This window comes from Bos indicus x Bos taurus, chromosome 19 (genome assembly GCF_003369695.1).
Source record: "Bos indicus x Bos taurus breed Angus x Brahman F1 hybrid chromosome 19, Bos_hybrid_MaternalHap_v2.0, whole genome shotgun sequence".
NCBI classification, from domain to species: domain Eukaryota; kingdom Metazoa; phylum Chordata; class Mammalia; order Artiodactyla; family Bovidae; genus Bos; species Bos indicus x Bos taurus.
Window position 1 is genome coordinate 662,083 of NC_040094.1, and position 18,090 is coordinate 680,172.

General features: G+C 38.0%; 1 protein-coding gene across 1 annotated transcript; it reads left to right on the plus strand.

The window, feature by feature from the left end:
• Positions 1-4,369: 4,369 nt before the first annotated feature.
• Positions 4,370-11,424, plus strand: LOC113877692 (endogenous retrovirus group K member 113 Gag polyprotein-like; the record flags this gene model as incomplete). Its single annotated transcript, XM_027518065.1, is given in 5 exon segments — positions 4,370-4,669; positions 4,704-4,874; positions 4,921-5,102; positions 5,158-5,974; positions 11,416-11,424. Coding segments are annotated over 5 exon segments (1,479 nt in total), but the record flags the coding sequence as incomplete, so codon positions are not given.
• Positions 11,425-18,090: the final 6,666 nt, after the last annotated feature.

Here is an 18,090-nt window from a genome sequence, read left to right on the forward strand (position 1 = left end):
CAAAGATGGGCTCGATAAAGGATAGAAATGGTATGGACCTAACAGAAGCAGAAGATATTAAGAAGAGGCGGCAAGAATACACAGAAGAACTGTACAAAAAAGATCTTCATGACCAAAATAATCATGATGATGTGATCACTGACCTAGAGCCAGACTTCCTGGAATGTGAAGTCAAGTGGGCCTTAGAAAGCATCACTAAGAACAAAGCTAGTGGAGGTGACGGAATTCCACTTGAGCTGTTTCAAATCCTGAAAGATGATGCTGTTAAAGTGCTGCATTCAATATGCCAGGAAATTTGGAAAAGTCAGCAGTGGCCACAGGACTGGAAAAGGTCAGTTTTCATTTCAATCCCAAAGAAAGGCAATGCCAAAGAATGCTCAAACTACCGCACAATTGCACTCATCTCACATGCTAGTAAAGTAATGCTCAAAATTCTCCAAGCCAGGCTTCAGCAATACATGAATCGTGAATTTCCTGATGTTCAAGCTGGTTTTAGAAAAGGCAGAGGAAGCAGAGATCAAATTGCCAACATCTGCTGGATCATGGAAAAAGCAAGAGAGTCCCAGAAAAACATCTATTTCTGCTTTATTTTCTATGCCAAAGCCTTTGACTGTGTGGATCACAAAAAACTGTTGAAAATTCTGAAAGAGATGGGCATACCAGAGCACCTGACCTGTCTCTTGAGAAATCTGTATGCAGGTCAGGAAACAACAGTTAAAACTGGACATGGAACAACAGACTGGTTCCAAATAAGAAAAGGAGTACATCAAGGCTGTATATTGTAACACTTCTTATTTAACTTATATGCAGAGTACATCATGAGAAACGCTGGGCTGGAAGAAGCACAATCTGGAATCAAGATTGCCGGGAGAAATATCAATAACCTCAGATATGCAGATGACACCACCCTTATGGCAGAAAGTGAAGAGGAACTAAAAAGCCTCTTGATGAACGTGAAAGTGGAGAGTAAAAAAGTTGGCTTTAAGCTCAACATTCAGAAAATGAAGATCGTGGCATTCGGTCCCATCACTTCATGGGAAATAGATGGGGAAACAGTGGAAACAGTGTCGGACTTTATTTTGGGGAGCTCCGAAATCACTGCAGATGGGGACTGCAGCCATGAAATTAAATGATGCTTGATCCTTGGAAGAAAAATTATGACCAACCTAGATAGCATATTGAAAAGCAGAGACATTACTTTACCAACAAAGGTCCGTCTAGTCAAGGCTATGGTTTTTCCTGTGGTCATGTATGGAGGTGATAGTTGGACTGTGAAGGAGGCTGAGCGCAGAAGAATTGATGCTTTTGAACTGTGGTGTTGGAGAAGACTCTTAAAAGTCCCTTGGACTGCAAGGAGATCCAACCAGTCCATTCTGCAGGAGATCAGTCCTCGGATTTCTTTGGAAGGAATGATGCTAAAGCTGAAACTCCAGTACTTTGGCCACCTCATGCGAAGAGTTGACTCATTGGAAAAGACTCTGATACTGAGAGGGATTGGGGGCAGTAGGAGAAGGGGACGACAGAGGATGAGATGGCTGGATGGCATCACTGACTCGATGGACGTGAGTCTGAATGAACTTCGGGAGTCAGTGATGGACAGGGGGCCTGGCATGCTGTGATTCACTGGGTCACAAAGAGTCGGATACGACTGAGCGACTGAACTGAACTGAAGAGGCCATCCAATACTTTGGCCACCTGATGCAAAGAGCTGACTCATTTGAAAAGACCCTGTTGCTGGGAAAGATTGAAAGCTAGAGGAGAAGGGGATGCCAGAGGATGAGATGGTTAGATGGCATCACCGACTCAATGAACATGAGTTTGAGTAAACTCCTGGAGTTGGTGCTGGACAGGGAGACCTGGCGTGCTGCAGTCCATGGAGTCACAAACAGTCAGACACAACTGAGCAACTGAACTGAACTGAAGATATTTCATTAGTTAAACTTCATTAAAAACTTGTGTTTACTACTATTATTAATTTTCTTTTTTAAAAAAATTAAATTTATTTATTTTGATTGGAGGTTATTACTTAACAATATTGTATTTGTTTTGCCATACATCAACATGAATCTGCCATGGGTGTACACGTGTTCCCCATCCTGAAACCCCCTTCCACTTCCCTCCCCATACCATCCCTCTGAGTCATCCCAGTGTACCAGCCCCAAGCATCCTGTATCCTGCATCAAACCTGGACCTGCGACTCATTTCTTATATGATATTCTGAATGTTTCAATGTCATTCTCCCAAATCATACCACCCTCTCCCTCTCCCACAGAGTCCAAAAGACTGTTCTATACATCTGTGTCTTTTGCTGTCTCGCATATAGGCCTATCGTTACCATCTTTCTAAATTCCGTATATATGCGTTAGTATACTGTATTGGTGTTTTTCTTTCTGGCTTACTTCACTCTGTATAATAGGCTCCAGTTTCATCCACCTCATTAGAACTGATTCAAATGTATTGTTTTTAATGGCTGAGTAATACTCCATTGTGTATATGTCCTATAGCTTTCTTATCCATTCATCTGCTGATGGACATTTAGGTTGCTTCCATGTCCTGGCTATTATAAACAGTGCTGCGATGAACACTGGGGTATACGTGTCTCTTTCAATTCTGGTTTCCTCCACATTAGGATGTAGAAGTTTAGAGAAGTTAAGAATTCTATCAAAACTCAGACAGCTACAAAGGACAGAGTTAAGATTAGTTTAAATTACACTTTTTTTTTTCCAAATTCTTAAACCATAACTTATAATATTATTACAATAAACAATTAGTAAACTTTTTAAAATAGAACCAATATAGTCATATTTATCTTTACCCTACTTCAGAGACAACCTATACAAAGATCAGAGATGTACACACACAGTATAATTTACTGAAATCCCCCAGTATTAATAACTATATGGTACTGCTTTCATTAAAGGTACATTTTTTTTCTCTTCCCTACTTACACTTCCTCCATCAAAAATATCCCTATAAAGCATGAACCCACACTCTTCTGCAAAATGTTGCAAATGATGTTGAAAATGACAATCCCATTGGGAGAGCATATTGATTTGGGAATCAGAAGATCCAGATTAGAATCTTACCTTTTTTCACTTGCTCCTTGTTGATCTGAGGTGAATCTTGGCATCTTATATTTTTGTTTTTCAATATCAAGTGAGAAGTATAATCCACCTCACATCACAGGCTATCATGAGAACTGATTGAAGAAATGTATAAATGTATACACCACACTGTTGGAGATACACGGAGGACCTTCCTCACTTGTATGGATATTTATGCACTCAAGATTAGGAATAATTGATATTTTTGGCAATGATACATCTAAACAGTTGACCATACAATAGACTGAGGAAGAATCATCTCCAATTTTACTTTTAAAGAAGTCACAGAGATCCATATTATGTTTAGCATTTACTCCCAGGAAGTTCTTCATATGTATGTTTGAACTAAAAAAGTAATGCTTCATATCATCTGATATCTTTTTGTGTGTGAAATGTGTTTAAGTTTTGTTTTCATACTCATGAGTAGTCTTAATTATTAAAAATAAGTATATCTGGGGTTAGAGAAAAGGGTCTTAACAAGTTTCTTAATCTCAGTGAGACTAGTATTTTCTTCTGTTAAATTAGGTTTATGATATCTTTTGAAGAAGGTGCTGAATGTATTTACTACTGTATTCAAAAAGTATTAAAATATAACAATTACTATATATGGAAAACAACAATCTTTACTAAGCAACAGAACTATTGAAAAACTTACCTGCAGGGAGCTGCCCGTGAGAACGGGGTCCTTTATCTAAAGGACACAGCTCTGGGAGCTGCCTCAGTCCTTGAGGGTTTGCTTGAAAACATAGCTCTCTGTCCCGCCACCCCAGAGATTAGGCGATTATTTACTGCAGACACCTGGAGTTCTGGACAAACTTCTCACGCACAGAGAAATGTTATCTGGTGTAAGAAATAATAACAGGGTGCCATTCCCATGCTCTCTAGATTTTTTGTGACTTTTTGTAAGATGTGTAGGTCAACCAAGAAAAATACTGTCTTGTCTTTCTCACGCTCTCCTGTATAAATATAAGATACTGAATAAAGTTGTGGTCAGACTGCATCCCTTCGTGGAGACGTGTCTGAACCTCTCAACCCCATCTTTGTTGTAGAATTCTTTTACTGTCGTTTTCTTTCTCAGCCGCGCCGTGCACGTTCTCGGGACCTGATCAACTTTGCCGGCTGGCACCGGCAGGTGGCGCCTGAACGGACTTGGGAATCGGAGCGCGACGACGGCCACTGCCCACCAAGATTGAAGTTAAGTAACAAGGAATTCCTAATTATTTGAAATAAAGGGCAGGGAGTGTTATTGTCAAGAGTAATAAATCATGGGACAAGGCAATAGCCCCCAGTTATTTGTACATATGTTGAAAACTATGTTAAAATGTAGGTAAATTCATGTAAATAAGTTACAGCTAGAGAAGTTTTTACTTTTTATATAAGAAGTTTATCCCTGGTTTCCAGAGGAAGGAACAGTTAGTCTGGAAACTTGGAAGAAAGTAGGAAAACAATTGCAGACATATTATTCCTTACATGGTCCCAATTGTGTCCCTGTGGATGCTTTCTCTTTGTGGACTCTCATAAGAGACTGTCTGGATCCTAAACATGAGAGACATAAGATTCAAACGGCCCTTTGGGATTCCACAGAACCTGAAGTTGCAGAGCCTGCCGCCCCCTGCCCCCCCCCCCCCCCCCGAGCCGCTTTATGCCCTGCCTGAGGGAGCAGCTTGTAAGGCTGGAGGAAATGATGATGTGTTAAGCTCTGATGAACAGGAAGAGTTAAATGAACAAGTGGCTCAGTACCATAGAGAGGATATGCCTTGGGAGATGATGGTTAGCATGTAATCCCCCTCAGGAAAAGGGGAATTAAAGTATTCAGGGCAAAAAAAAAAAAAAAAATTCAGGGCTTTCCAAAGAACAGCTGGAGAATTTAATTCAGAAAATTGTTATAACAGTAAAAAAGGAAGCACAGGGAGACTCCCACTCCAGCCAGCCTGCGCCTCCAGCATATCCTCCCTCGATTCTTGCTGGGCTCGATCCAACTCCGCCTTTCGTAGAACCGCGAGAGCTTATATCTATCCCCGCTTCTATATCCCAGTGAGAACATAAAAATTAGAAGTGAGATATTATTATCTCCTCTTCAACAAGCGATTAAGCGAGCTAATGAAGAAGGAGAACATATTCCTGGGTTTTCAAGAATCTATCCAGTATTTGAAAATGCTCAACAACAGAGGTATTATAAACCGCTACCCTTTAAACAACTAAAAGAGTTAAAAATGGCTTGTGCACAATACGGCCTGACTGCGCCGTTTACTCAGGCTATTATAGAGGCTTTGGGAAATCAAAATCTGCCACCTAATGATTGGAAACAGGTTGCTTGGTCTTGCTTATCTGGAGGATATTATTTACTATGGAAATCTGAGTTTGCTGAGCAGTGTGGGATCACAGCTGATATCAATAGGCGACAGGGACTGAACACCACTTATGAAATGATGGTGGGAGAGAGGGATTATCCAGACACTAATAATCAACTTAATTATTTGCCTGAAGCCTACCCTCAGATTAGTGCTGCGGCTCTACGAGCATGGAAAAAACTTCCAAATTCTGATAAAAAGACTGAAGTTTTATCTAAAATTCGCCAGGGGCCAGATGAACCATATCAGGATTTTGTTGCCCGCCTGCTTGAGGCAATTAGTAAAATGATAGGGGATGAGCAGGCAGGAATGATGTTGGCTAAACAGCTTGCTTATGAGAATGCCAATTCAGCTTGTCAAGCTGCCCTGAGACCTTACAGAAAAAAGGGAGGCTTATCCGATTATGTACGGATTTGTGCCGATATCGGCCCTTCGTACGTTCAAGGCATAACTTTGGCCGTGGCATTACAAGGAAAGACAGTCAAAGAAGTACTGTATCAGCAACAAAAGCGGGATAAGGGATAAAATTTTGCAATTTGCTCACTATCACCAATTTCTGTTTCCAAAAATCGTTGTTTCTCAGCCCCTTGCCGATGCCCTAACTGTATTTACTGATGGCTCTTCTAATGGAATAGCTAGTCTGATTATACAGGACAATACTGCCACCTGGCGTACTAATTATAAGTCTGCTCAATAAGTAAAACTATTTGCCGTTTTTCAGGCTCTATTACAAATCTCTGCTCCATTTAATTTATATTCTGACAGTCAATATATCATAAGAGCCTTAAACACTATTGAGACTGTTCCATTTATTGGTACCCTGAATTCTACTATCCAAACTCTTTTTTGTGATATACAACATTTAATTTGCTCCAGAGTTAATAAATGCTATTTTGGTCATATTCGTGCTCACTCTGGACTTCCTGGACCTTTAGCACGAGACAATGCTTTGGCTGATGAAGCTACACGTATGATATTTCCTTCCTTAGAACAAATGGCAAAAACTTCTCACAGCTTACACCATCAAAACAGCAATAGCTTGAGACTTCAATTTGACATTACTTGAGAAGCTGCCAGACAGATTGTTAAGCAGTGTCAAACATGCCCTCAATTTTTTAGTGTCCCCCATTATGGAGTTAATCCCCGAGGATTGTTGCCAAATGACATATGGCAAATGGATGTTACCTATATTCCTGAATTTGGTAAACAAAAATTTGTTCATGTTACTATTGACACCTTCTCTGGCTTTTTACATGCCTCTCTACAATCCAGAGTAGCTAGCAAACATTATATAGCTCATTGCATTAAATGTTTTGCTGTTATGGGAACCCCTAAGACCATAAAAACAGACAATGGTCCAGGATACACTGGAAAAAATCTTCAACTATTTTGTACACAGTTGTCTATCTCACATAAAACAGGTATCCCTTATAATCCTCAAGGTCAAAAAATTATTGAACGGACACATCAAACTCTCAAACATCAATTACAAAAACTAAAGAAGGGGGAATTGTATCTCAATACCCCCTCCAACTCTCTAAACCATGCTTTATTTGTTCAAAAATTTTTTACAATTGGATATATGTGGCTGTTCAGCAGCACAACGATTTTAGAATTTAGATGCGCAAACAATAAGACCTAAAGTCTTTTGGAAAGACCCACTTGTGGGAAAATGGTATGGACCAGATCCAGTAATAATTTGGGGACGAGGGCATGTTTGTGTTTTCCCACAGGATGCCGAAGCGCCACGCTGGCTGCCGGAAAGGTTGGTACGCATGGCGGAGATGATCTCTAGTAAATCAGATGAGGAGATTGATGATTCAAGAACATGATGAATTACCGTCTCGGCAACAACTCCAGACATTGATGCGAGAGGCACAGAATTGCGTTGCTGTGCAGGGCGATCCGATATCGCCTTTAAGCTTCCTGATAACCTTATTAATTATCTTAAATCAGATTAATACTGCACACTCTGAAGAATATTCAAATGCTTACTGGGCTTATTTCCCCGACCCTCCCCTTCTCCAACTGGTGGGCTGGGAGGGTCGGTCCATTCCTATATACACTAATGATACTGTGGCTTTAGGTGGTTTTTCAGATAAACATATTATTCCTAATCAAGTTAATTTCTCTTATCATGGAGTGTTTGATCATTTACCTATTTGTCTGTCTAGATATTTTAATTCAACAGGATGTCTTTTTGTTGGGGAGTCAGGATATGCTGATTATGACAATGGTTGGAGCCTATATATTCCTGAAGTAACGAAAGAATCTGGAATTCCTCAACATCGTAATGGAACTGGTCCTTTAGCTATTCCTTTCTGCGACTTTGGAACAAGGGGAAGAGTCACTGCTGCACCATGGAAACTGTGTCGAGATGGAACTGCTATGGTTTATAACATATTTGGGACAAACGAGTCATTGTGGGACTGGTCTCCAGACTCGGCCCAAAACCCTGGAGCTCAGGATAATAGAAACTTTGCATCCCATATTTGGAACTTGGGCGGCTCTAAAGTGTTCCAAACAGAAATCTGGAAACTAGCTGCTGCCCTTGGATGTGAGGGTTCCTACCTTCAGATGGGATCAAAAGTGAGACATGGTTATTTATGGAATCTCACCATGAGGTACCCTCATGCATGTGTGCCTCACCCTTATGCTTTACTAGTAGGATCTGTAAAAATACAACCTGGGTTATGGAATTATAATGTAACTTGTAACAATTGTACTTCGACTAACTGCGTTAGGGGAATTACTAATCAAACTAGGGTTCTAGTCTTAAGACGGCCTGCTTTTGTTATGGTTCCTGTAAAGATTAATGGGTCTTAATATGATGAAAGAGGACTTGAACTTTGGAGAGAAGTAGAGGGCACTTTAATGCGTTATCCCAGGGGAATAGGGTTAATAATTCTGGGATTTATAGCTTTGGTAACCTTTATTGCCTCCTTGATTACTGCAGCCCTGTCCCTGACACAATCAGTGCAAACTGCAACTTTTGTTAATAATCTGGCACAAAATGTATCCTTTACCCTGGGGACTCAAGAAGATATTGACAAAAAGCTAGAGGACCGATTGAATGCCCTTTATGATGTTGTAAAATTTTTAGGTGAAGAGGTTCAAAGTATAAAGTTGAGATTATGGGTACAATGTCATGCTGATTTTCGATGGATCTGTGTTACCCCCAAAATACATAATTGTAGTATAACTGCTTGGGATAAGGTGAAAGCTCATTTAGAAGGTATTTGGCATAATGAAAATATTTCCTTAGATTTGCTGCATCTACATCAGGAAATAATGAACATTGAAAATGCACCCAGACCTGATTTGGATGTTGCAAAAAGAGCTGAGTCTTTTGTTAAATAACTTTTTCAACATGTACCTACTGTCAATAGTATTTGGTACTTGGGAGCGGCCATAGGAGGACTATTCTTAATAATTTTAACTGTTTCATTTCTTGCACCTTGTTTAATTGAAAAACTGATTGATGATCTATGGATGATAAAGGCTTCCATCTATGGAAATGGTCTGTGGTTAAAGGAACATAAGCGTGCGCCTATATAAAAAGAAAGGGGGAGATGCGGGGAGCTGCCCATGAGAACGGGGTCCTTTATCTAAAGGATACAGCTCTAGGAGCTGCTTCAGTCCTTGAGGGTTTGCTTGCAAACATAGCTCTCTGTCCCGCCACCCCAGAGATTAGGCGATTATTTACTGCAGACACTTGGAGTTCTGGACAAACTTCTCACGCACAGAGAAATGTTATCTGGTGTAAGAAATAATAACAGGGTGCCATTCCCATGCTCTCAAGATTTCTTGTGACTTTTTGTAAGATGTGTAGGTCAACCAAGAAAAATACTGTCTTGTCTTTCTCACGCTCCCCTGTATAAATATAAGATGCTGAATAAAGTTGTGGTCAGACTGCATCCCTTCGTGGAGACGTGTCTGAACCTCTCAACCCCATCTTTGTTGTAGAATTCTTTTACTGTCGTTTTCTTTCTCAGCCGCGCCGTGCATGTTCTTGGGACCTGATCGACTTTGCCAGCTGGCACCGGCACTTACCTTCTAGTCTTAGATGATATTAATTATATTGGAGGGTGTTCAAAACTAATTCCATTTTAAAATTGACCTCCTCTTTGGATAAGAAACTTCCAATATGAAAGATGTGACACTCTCAGAAAGAGGTTATTCAGATAATTCAATATCAAGCCAATAGAAGCTAAGTAAATCTTTCTATAGGTCTAAATCTTTTCTTCTAGCCTAAAGACTGAAAAAGCTTTCACAGAAAACATGGGACTTGAATTTAGAGTAAATTCACTTAGAATACCAAGGCAAAATGATCTTCCATAAATGGTCTGATCCAAAAGCTAGGAGGCAGAATGTGTGGTGAAAACATTTTCAAATGGGTCTTTGCACTCTTGACAAATCTTTCTCTGGAAATCTAAACAACAAGAAAAGACATTTTCAATTGCATGCATGGTTATTTACCAAATTTGCCATACAGGTTCTAGGACCTGGTCTATAGCTGCAGTTTTCTCTCTCAGGAATTATCTGCTTTGATGGAAAGATTTTGTCTTAGCAGCAAGTATTCTCTAGGGACATGGTTGGGAAACACTCATTTTTGAGTAGGGAATTATATTCCCTGCACTTACAGCCAAGAGATGTGAGTGTCCTTTCTCTATCTGAACCTGGCTTTTTAAGTAGGCTGATTGTTGTATGAATAACAAAGATGGTGTAATTCTATCCCAGTAATATCTGTGATGTAGTTACCTTGTGAACTCACGTCAGAGAGAAAACTCCCATTACATATATGTACTGTATCTTCCTTATCCATTTATCTATTGATGGACACAATTGCTTCTGTGCAATGGCTATTGTAAACAGTACTGTGATGAAAATTGAAGTCCATGTATCCTTACTCCATGTTTACTCATGTTTACTCCAGATATATATCCAGGAGTAGGATTGCTGGATCAAATGGTAGTTTTTAGTTTTCTTTTTTTAGAAAAATCCATATTGTTCTCCATACTGGTTGTATCAATTTACATTAGCTTCAACAGTGTTAGAGAGTCCTCTTTACTCCACAACCTCTCCACTATTTACTGGATGTAGATTTTTTTTTGATGATGGTCATTCTGACAGGTGTGAATTGATATCTCATTGCAGTTTTAATTTGAATTTCTGTAATACTTACCAATATGAGCATCTTTTTATGTGCCTCCTGGCATCTGTGTCTACATTGATGAAATGTCTATTTAGATCTTTTGTTCATTTTTGTATTTTTTTCATTGAGATATTTGTAAATATGAGGTATTTGAAAATCTTGGGATCTAATCCCTTGTCAGCTGTGTCATTTGCAAATATTTTCTCTCCTTCTGTGTGTTTTGTTTTGTTTTGTCTTGTTTACATGTTCTCTCACCATGAAAAAGATTTGAATTTAATTAGGCACGGTTCTTTTTTTTTATATATATATATTACTCTAGGAGATGAATAGAAAAATATTTTGCTCTAATTTATGTCAGACAGTATTCTACTGATATTTTTATGCTAGGTTAGGTATTTAATCCATTTTAAAGTGTGTGTGTGTGTGTGTGTGTGTGTGTGTGTGTGTGTGTGTGTGATGTCGGTAATGTTCTCATTTCATTCTTTTACATAGAGCCGTTCAGTATTCACAGCTTCATTTATTGAAGAGATTGTTTTCTTTCCATTGCTTTCTTTCTTGCAGACTAAGTGACCATATTTGCATGAGTGGACTTTGTAGTATAATCTGACCAGTGAGCTTCATTCCTTTAGCTCTATTTCTCTTTCTTAAAATTGCTTTTGGTATTCAGTATCTTTTGTGTTTCCATACAAATTTTAAGACGTCTTTTTGTTCTAGTTCTGTAAAAAATTCTATTAGTAATTTGATGGGGATTGCATTGAATCTGTAGATTACCTTGTGTGGTGCGGGGAGCGAGCTCCGCCTCTGCAAAGGTCATGAGGAAGGAGGCTTGGCATACGCAAAGGCGGGATCAAGCCTCAGGAGTCTCCCTGGAAATTCTCGAGCAATCTACCCCCAAAACCAGAGTTTGCCTACTTTCTGCTTTGTGCTTTCACCTACACTTCTGACTTTACGGGGGGCTGTCCCCCACTACCTCTCTGAAAAAAGTTAGCTTACAGCTTCAGTTAATAATTCCTGGGTGTGACAGTGTTTAACCTACAAACTCCTTTGGAAATCCTCTAGCCTGCCTGAATAGGTTTTTCCGGCCACATGTGATTGTTCAGAGCCTCCCAACTGTGAGAGGCAGGAGATGTTCTAAACTGTCTAAACACAGATTCTTTTGAGTAGTTAAAAGATTGATTAGAAATTGTATTGGTGAAGGGATTTTCACTTGTTGGGCCAATGTTTGCTGCTAAGTTTCCATATCCCTTACCTGCTGTGTCCCTGGCAGTGTATTGATGAATATAATTGGTGTGAGTAGTAGCTTTAATGTTTGTAACCTGGGACCCTTGAGTTAATTCTTTTTCTTGTTATAGCCCACCACACCTTTGCTCTGTAGGAATGCAACTTTATCTAATGCTTTTGGAGGGTGGCTCCTGACCAATCACCTTTAGAGAAAAATAAGTTTTCTGAAGAAAAGGTCTTAAAATGTTAACAGGCCTCCGGGCCAGAAGATGATGCAAATCACCTAAGCTTTTGCATATGATAAGTTTGCAGGAAGAAAGCCTGGCTTGCTGCCTGACTCTACCCCTTCCCCCATTATCCTCTATGCATAACTTAAGGTATAAAAACTACTTTGAAAAATAAAGTGCGGGCCTTGTTCACCGAAACTTGATCTCACCATGTCGTTCTTTCTCTTACCTTCTGGCTGAATTATTCAGCCTCTTTTCTACACTGAATTTCCTCACTGAGCTATCCTTATTTCAGCCTCTTTTCTTCACTGAATTTTCCTACTGAGCTATCCTCATTCTATTACTCTTTATATCCTTAATTAACGTTTAATTAAGCAATTGTTTCCTGATCTTCGCCTACGCCGTCTCTCCTTCGAATACCCTGGATCAGCCGGGGCTGGTCCCCGGCAGTGTGGTATGGTCATTTTGATAATATTGATTCTTCCAAACCAAGAACATGATATATCTTTCCATCTATGTGTCATCTTCAATTTGTTTAATCAGTGTCTTTTAGTTTTCAGTGCGTAGGTCTTTCCCCTCCTTATTAAAAAGAATAAAACACTTGGGAATAAGTTTTCTTAAGGAGGCAAAAGAACTGTACATGCAGTCTTGTTTATGGGAACTTAATAGTGGGTCCTGAATTTAGGTAGAATAAGTTCTTCTACCATTATCTTTTTTTGAGAGTTGTTTTCTATTCTAGGTTCCTTTAAAACTGTATGTTTATACATAAATTTCAAAATATAATTGTCGGTTTCTTCAAATAGCCTATGAGGTATTTATTGGAATTGTATTGACATTATAATAATTGATATGATGAAAACATAAAATCTGTTAATCATCAATATGCCATATTGTTCCCTTTATTGATGTATTTACTTTCTTTCAGTAGTGTTTTCTGGTTTATATATAAAACTCTTTAATATATATTTTTAAATATGTGCTTCAAAAGTCACATTTTAGTAGTATTTTAATAGATTTTTATTTCTAATTTCTATTTCTAACTATTGCTTTCATAGAAATACATTTGATATACTATGTTGACTTTCTGTCCTGTAATTTTATTAAATTAACTGATTATATCTATTAGATTTTTTAATATGCATTTATTTATTTTAATTGGAGGTTAATTACTTTACAATATTGTATTGGTTTTGCCATACATCAACATGAATCCGCCACAGGTATACACGTGTTCCCCATCCTGAACCCCCCCACCCTCCTCCCTCCCTGTACCATCCCTCTGGGTCGTCCCAATGCACCAGCCCCAAGCATCCAGTATCATTATAAATTTATTTATTTTAATTGGAGGCTAATTACTTTACAATATTTTATTGGTTTTGCCATACATAAAGATGAACCCGCCATGAGTGTACACATGTTCCCCATCCTGAACCCCCTTCCCACCTCCCTCCCCATACCATCCTTCTGGATCATCCCAGTGCAGATTATATCTATTAGATTTTCTGTAGAGACCTTAGCAATGTCTGAGCTTCCCTAGTGGCTCAGATGGTAAAGAATCTTCCTGAAATACAGGAGACCTGAGTTCAATTCCTGGGTCAGGAAGATACCCTGGAGAAGGGAATGGCAACACATTCAAGTAGTCTTGCCTGGAGAATTTCATGGTCAGAGGAGCCTGGTGGGCTACAGTCCATGTGATGATCTAGAGTCAGATATGACTGAGTGACTAACACTTTCACTTTAGCATTTTCTACCCATGTAATTATGCACATCAGTATCAGTTCAGTCACTCGGTCATGTCCAACTCTGCAAAACCATGAATCACAGCATGCCATGCCTCCCTGTCCATCACCAACTCCCGGAATCCACATAAATCCATGTCCATTGAGTCAGTGATAGCATCCAAACATCTCATCCTCTGTCGCCCCCTTCTCCTCCGGCCCTCAAACTTTCCCAGCATCAAGGTCTTTTCAAATGAGTCAGCTCTTCTTATCATGTGGCCAAAGTACTGGAGTTTCAACCTCAGCATCAGTCCTTTCAATGAATATTCAGGACTGATTTCCTTTGCTGGTTGGATCTCCTTGCAGTCCATGGGACTCTCAGGAGTCTTCTCCAATACCACAGTTCAAAAGCATCAATTCTTCTGAACTCAGCTTCCTTTATAGTCCAACTCTCACATCCATACATGACCACTGGAAAAACCATAGCCTTGAATAGACTGACCATTGTTGACAAAGTAATGCACATAGATGTTCATATAATATTGCTGCTTTTCTATTCTGTTTTTCTTTTGTTTTAAATTTAATGACTAGAATTTGGGGTACAATGCAGAACAGAAATTAGCAGAGGGCAGACATGACTTGTTTCCAGTATTAGAATTCAGTTAAGTATGATGATAGATGCAGGTATTATTCAGATACTCTCTCAGATTGAATCAATTCCTTTCATCCTTCATTTTCTCTTATTTTAATTCTTAAATTTAAATTGAAAGTTTTCAATTTGCATACATCTATTGAACTGGTCATGAGATTATTCTCCTTTATTCTTTAAATTTAGTAAATATCATTGATCAATTTTTGAAACTTAAACAGTGTTTTATTACTGGAATAGATTATACAGTCATGCTGAATAATTACTTTTTAAAATGACAGAACTCATTCATTGGCATTTTGCTTAATATGTTCATAATGTATATATTTTATATTCTTTGTAATAATACAACTTGGTATGTAGGTTATGGTAGTTTCATAAAAATGATGTGCTGAGAATTCTCTATTTTCTGAAAAAATTTTTTGAGAATTTTTGTTACTTATTTTAAAAATGTATTTTGAAATTCAAAAGTTGAATTTATTGGGCATGGAGTGATTTTTTTTTTTTTTGATAAACTTTTAATAACCAAAGCAGGCTGTGAGGTAGTTTTTTTCCATGGGCATTAGTTGTCAATTCCTCTTCACTTATTTTTTGTACACGTTAAACACAGTTAATGTATTCAATTGTCATAGAACTATTCTTTTTAATTTTCTTCAGTTAGATTTTGTAATAATTTTATGATAGATTAGATTTTAAGTTGTCAAATTATCTGGCTTTTAAATTTGTTCACAGTATCTCTTACTCTCTTGCTATTTTTTCATAAATTTGAAAAGAAATATATCTAGAATTACCTGTTAAGATTTTACTCCTTTCCAGAAATTTAAATTTGTGATTAATTTAATTTCATTTACTTAAAAATGTGTATTAGTGATTTTTGTTGGGGCAAAATTCATTATTTTAAAATTTTAAAACTATGGAATTCTTTGACTCAACACATCAGTAATGTTGTGCAATCATCAGAGGACTCTTGTTGCAGAATATTCTCATCATCACTTGTCAGTTAAGTCAGTTATCATATTACCATTTCTCCTTACCCCTAGGACCTGGAAACCACTAAGGAATTTTTGTTTTCTCTGAATTTGCTTATTCTGGGCATTTTATATATGTAGAATCAAATAATATATGGTCTTTTTGGTTATTTGTCCTAACATGTTTTCGAAGTTTATTTATATTGTAGCACATATTAGTACTCCATTCATTTTTGCCATGAATTAATATCCTATTGCATGGATAGAGCAAAAGTCTATTATTCATTCATGGGTTATTAGTAATTTGGGGGTGTTTTGGCTATTGCAAATAGTGCTACTGCAAGTATTTATACAAACTTGTTTGAATACTTGTTTGCAATTTTTCTGTTTGATTGTCTAGGAGAGGAATTCCTAGATCCTGTGGCAATTCTGTATTTAACTTTATGAGTAATAACTGTGTATTCACTACATGACATCACGTTACATAACCATCAGAAATGTTCTCCAGCTTTCAATTTCTTGATGGTTTCCTTTGATGCACAAGAGTTTTTAACTTTAGGGAAATCAAATTCATCTATTTTTCTTTTGTTACCTGTTATTTTATTGCTATATTTGAGAAACTGTTTCTTAATCCAAGGTCTTGAAAATTTCTCCCTTTGTTTTCTACTATGAATTCCATAGTGTCAATTGTACATTTTGTTCTTGACCTATTTTGAGTTAACCTTCATATAAAGGGAGGTAAGGTTCCAAGCTCATTTTGTTTTTGATACCTGTTTATTGGCATCACTTGCCAAAGAGACGACTCCATTCCTCAGTTCAGTTCATTTCAGCCCCTCAATCATGTCCGATTCTTGTGACCCAATGGACTTCAGCGTGCCAAGCTTCCCTGTCCATCACCAACTCCAGGAGTTTTCTCAAATTCATGTCCATTAAGTCGGTGATGCCATCCAACCATCTCATCCTCTGTTGTCCCCTTCTCCTACTGCCTTCAATCTTTTCCAGCTTTGAAGTTTTTCCAGTGAGTCAGTTCTTTGCATCAGATGGTCAAATTATTGGAGTTTCAGTTTCAGCTTCAGCTTTAGTCCTCCAATGAATATTCAGGACTGATTTCCTTCAGGATGAACAGGTTTAATCTCCTTGCAGTCCAAGGGACTCTCAAAAGTCTTCTCCAACACTACAGTTCAAATGCGTCAATTCTTCAGCACACAGCTTTCTTTATGGTTCAACTCTCACATTCATATATGACTACTGGAAAACCATATCTTTGACTATATGGACCTTGGTATTGGTAAATTAGGGTCTCTGCTTTTTAATATGCTGTCTAGCTTGGTCATAGCTTTTCTTCCAAGGAGCAAGCATCTTTTAATTTCATGGCTTCAGTCACCACCTCTAGTGATTTTGGAGCCCCAACAAATAAAGCCTTTGACTTTTTCCACTGTTTCCCCATCTATTTGCCATGAAGTGATGGGACAAGGTGGCATGATCTTTGTTTTTTGGATTTTGAGTTTTAAGTCAACTTTTTCATTCTCCTCTTCTAATTTAACCAAGAGGTTCTTTTGTTCCTCTTTGTTTTCTGCCATATGGGTGGTGTCATCTGCATATCTTAGGTTATTGATATTTCTCCCAGCAATCTTGATTCCAGCTTGGCCTTCATCCAGCCCAGCATTTCTCATGATGTACTATGCATATAAGTTAAATAAGCAGGGTGACAATATACAGCCTTGACACACTTCTTTTACTATTTGGAACCAGTCTGTTGTCCCACGTCCAGTTCTAAATGTTGCTTCCTGACCTGCATATAGGTTTCTCAAGAGGTAGGTCAGGTGGTCTGGTATTCCCATCTCTTTCAGAATTTTCCACAGTTTATTGTGCAGGTAAGTATTATAGACAGTTTGACTTTTAGTTGATTTAATTTTAAAAAAATCTGCCTGACATTAAGCTATTCTTTTACTTGAATCATCGTATTTTTTGATGGATAATCAGGATAAGATCATGACATAAGCAAAACAAAATGATTCTTAAAACAATTTTTTTTTTCCAAAGAAAATTTGGAAATACAGTGTAACATAACTTACATATCCCTTTGAGGTTAAATGGCCCATTACTTTAAACCCTTAAGGTAGTTACAAACCACAGTATTACATACCATATATAAAATTATGTGTGTGTGTGTGTGTGTGTGTGTGTGTTTCAGCAGAGTTCCTGTTTCAGTAAATGGAAGTAGTATAATTCCATTTCCTATCTGTCATCATTGTCTGGCAACAAATCTTGGCAGCTAAGAACATGGTCTGAGGTATCAGCTAGATACAGGTTAATCATTCTTCAGTATTTATCTTTTGGAACTTTCTGCTTGCTTCCCCACCTGTAAAATGAGGATAGTAGCAATGTCCACTTCATTGGATTTTTACAGAGATTACTGCTCAATATCAGTGCTTTTTTAGTTTATTTTGCTTTATTAGAAGTTTACTAAGTCATATACACTGATTAAACTAGAAAAACTAAGATTCAACTTGGTAGAATGTTCCAAACATGAAAAAGTGGTCTGCTAAGTTTTTCCTGACTTTTCTTGCACTCATTTATTCTGCCTCTTGCAGGATCTATGATTTGTGGTGGCTATTTATTTTACCTTCATCTTATCTCATAGATAGTCTTGCTGAAAGCATCAGCAATGTCCTTTTGAACTTTTCACCAGGAGAA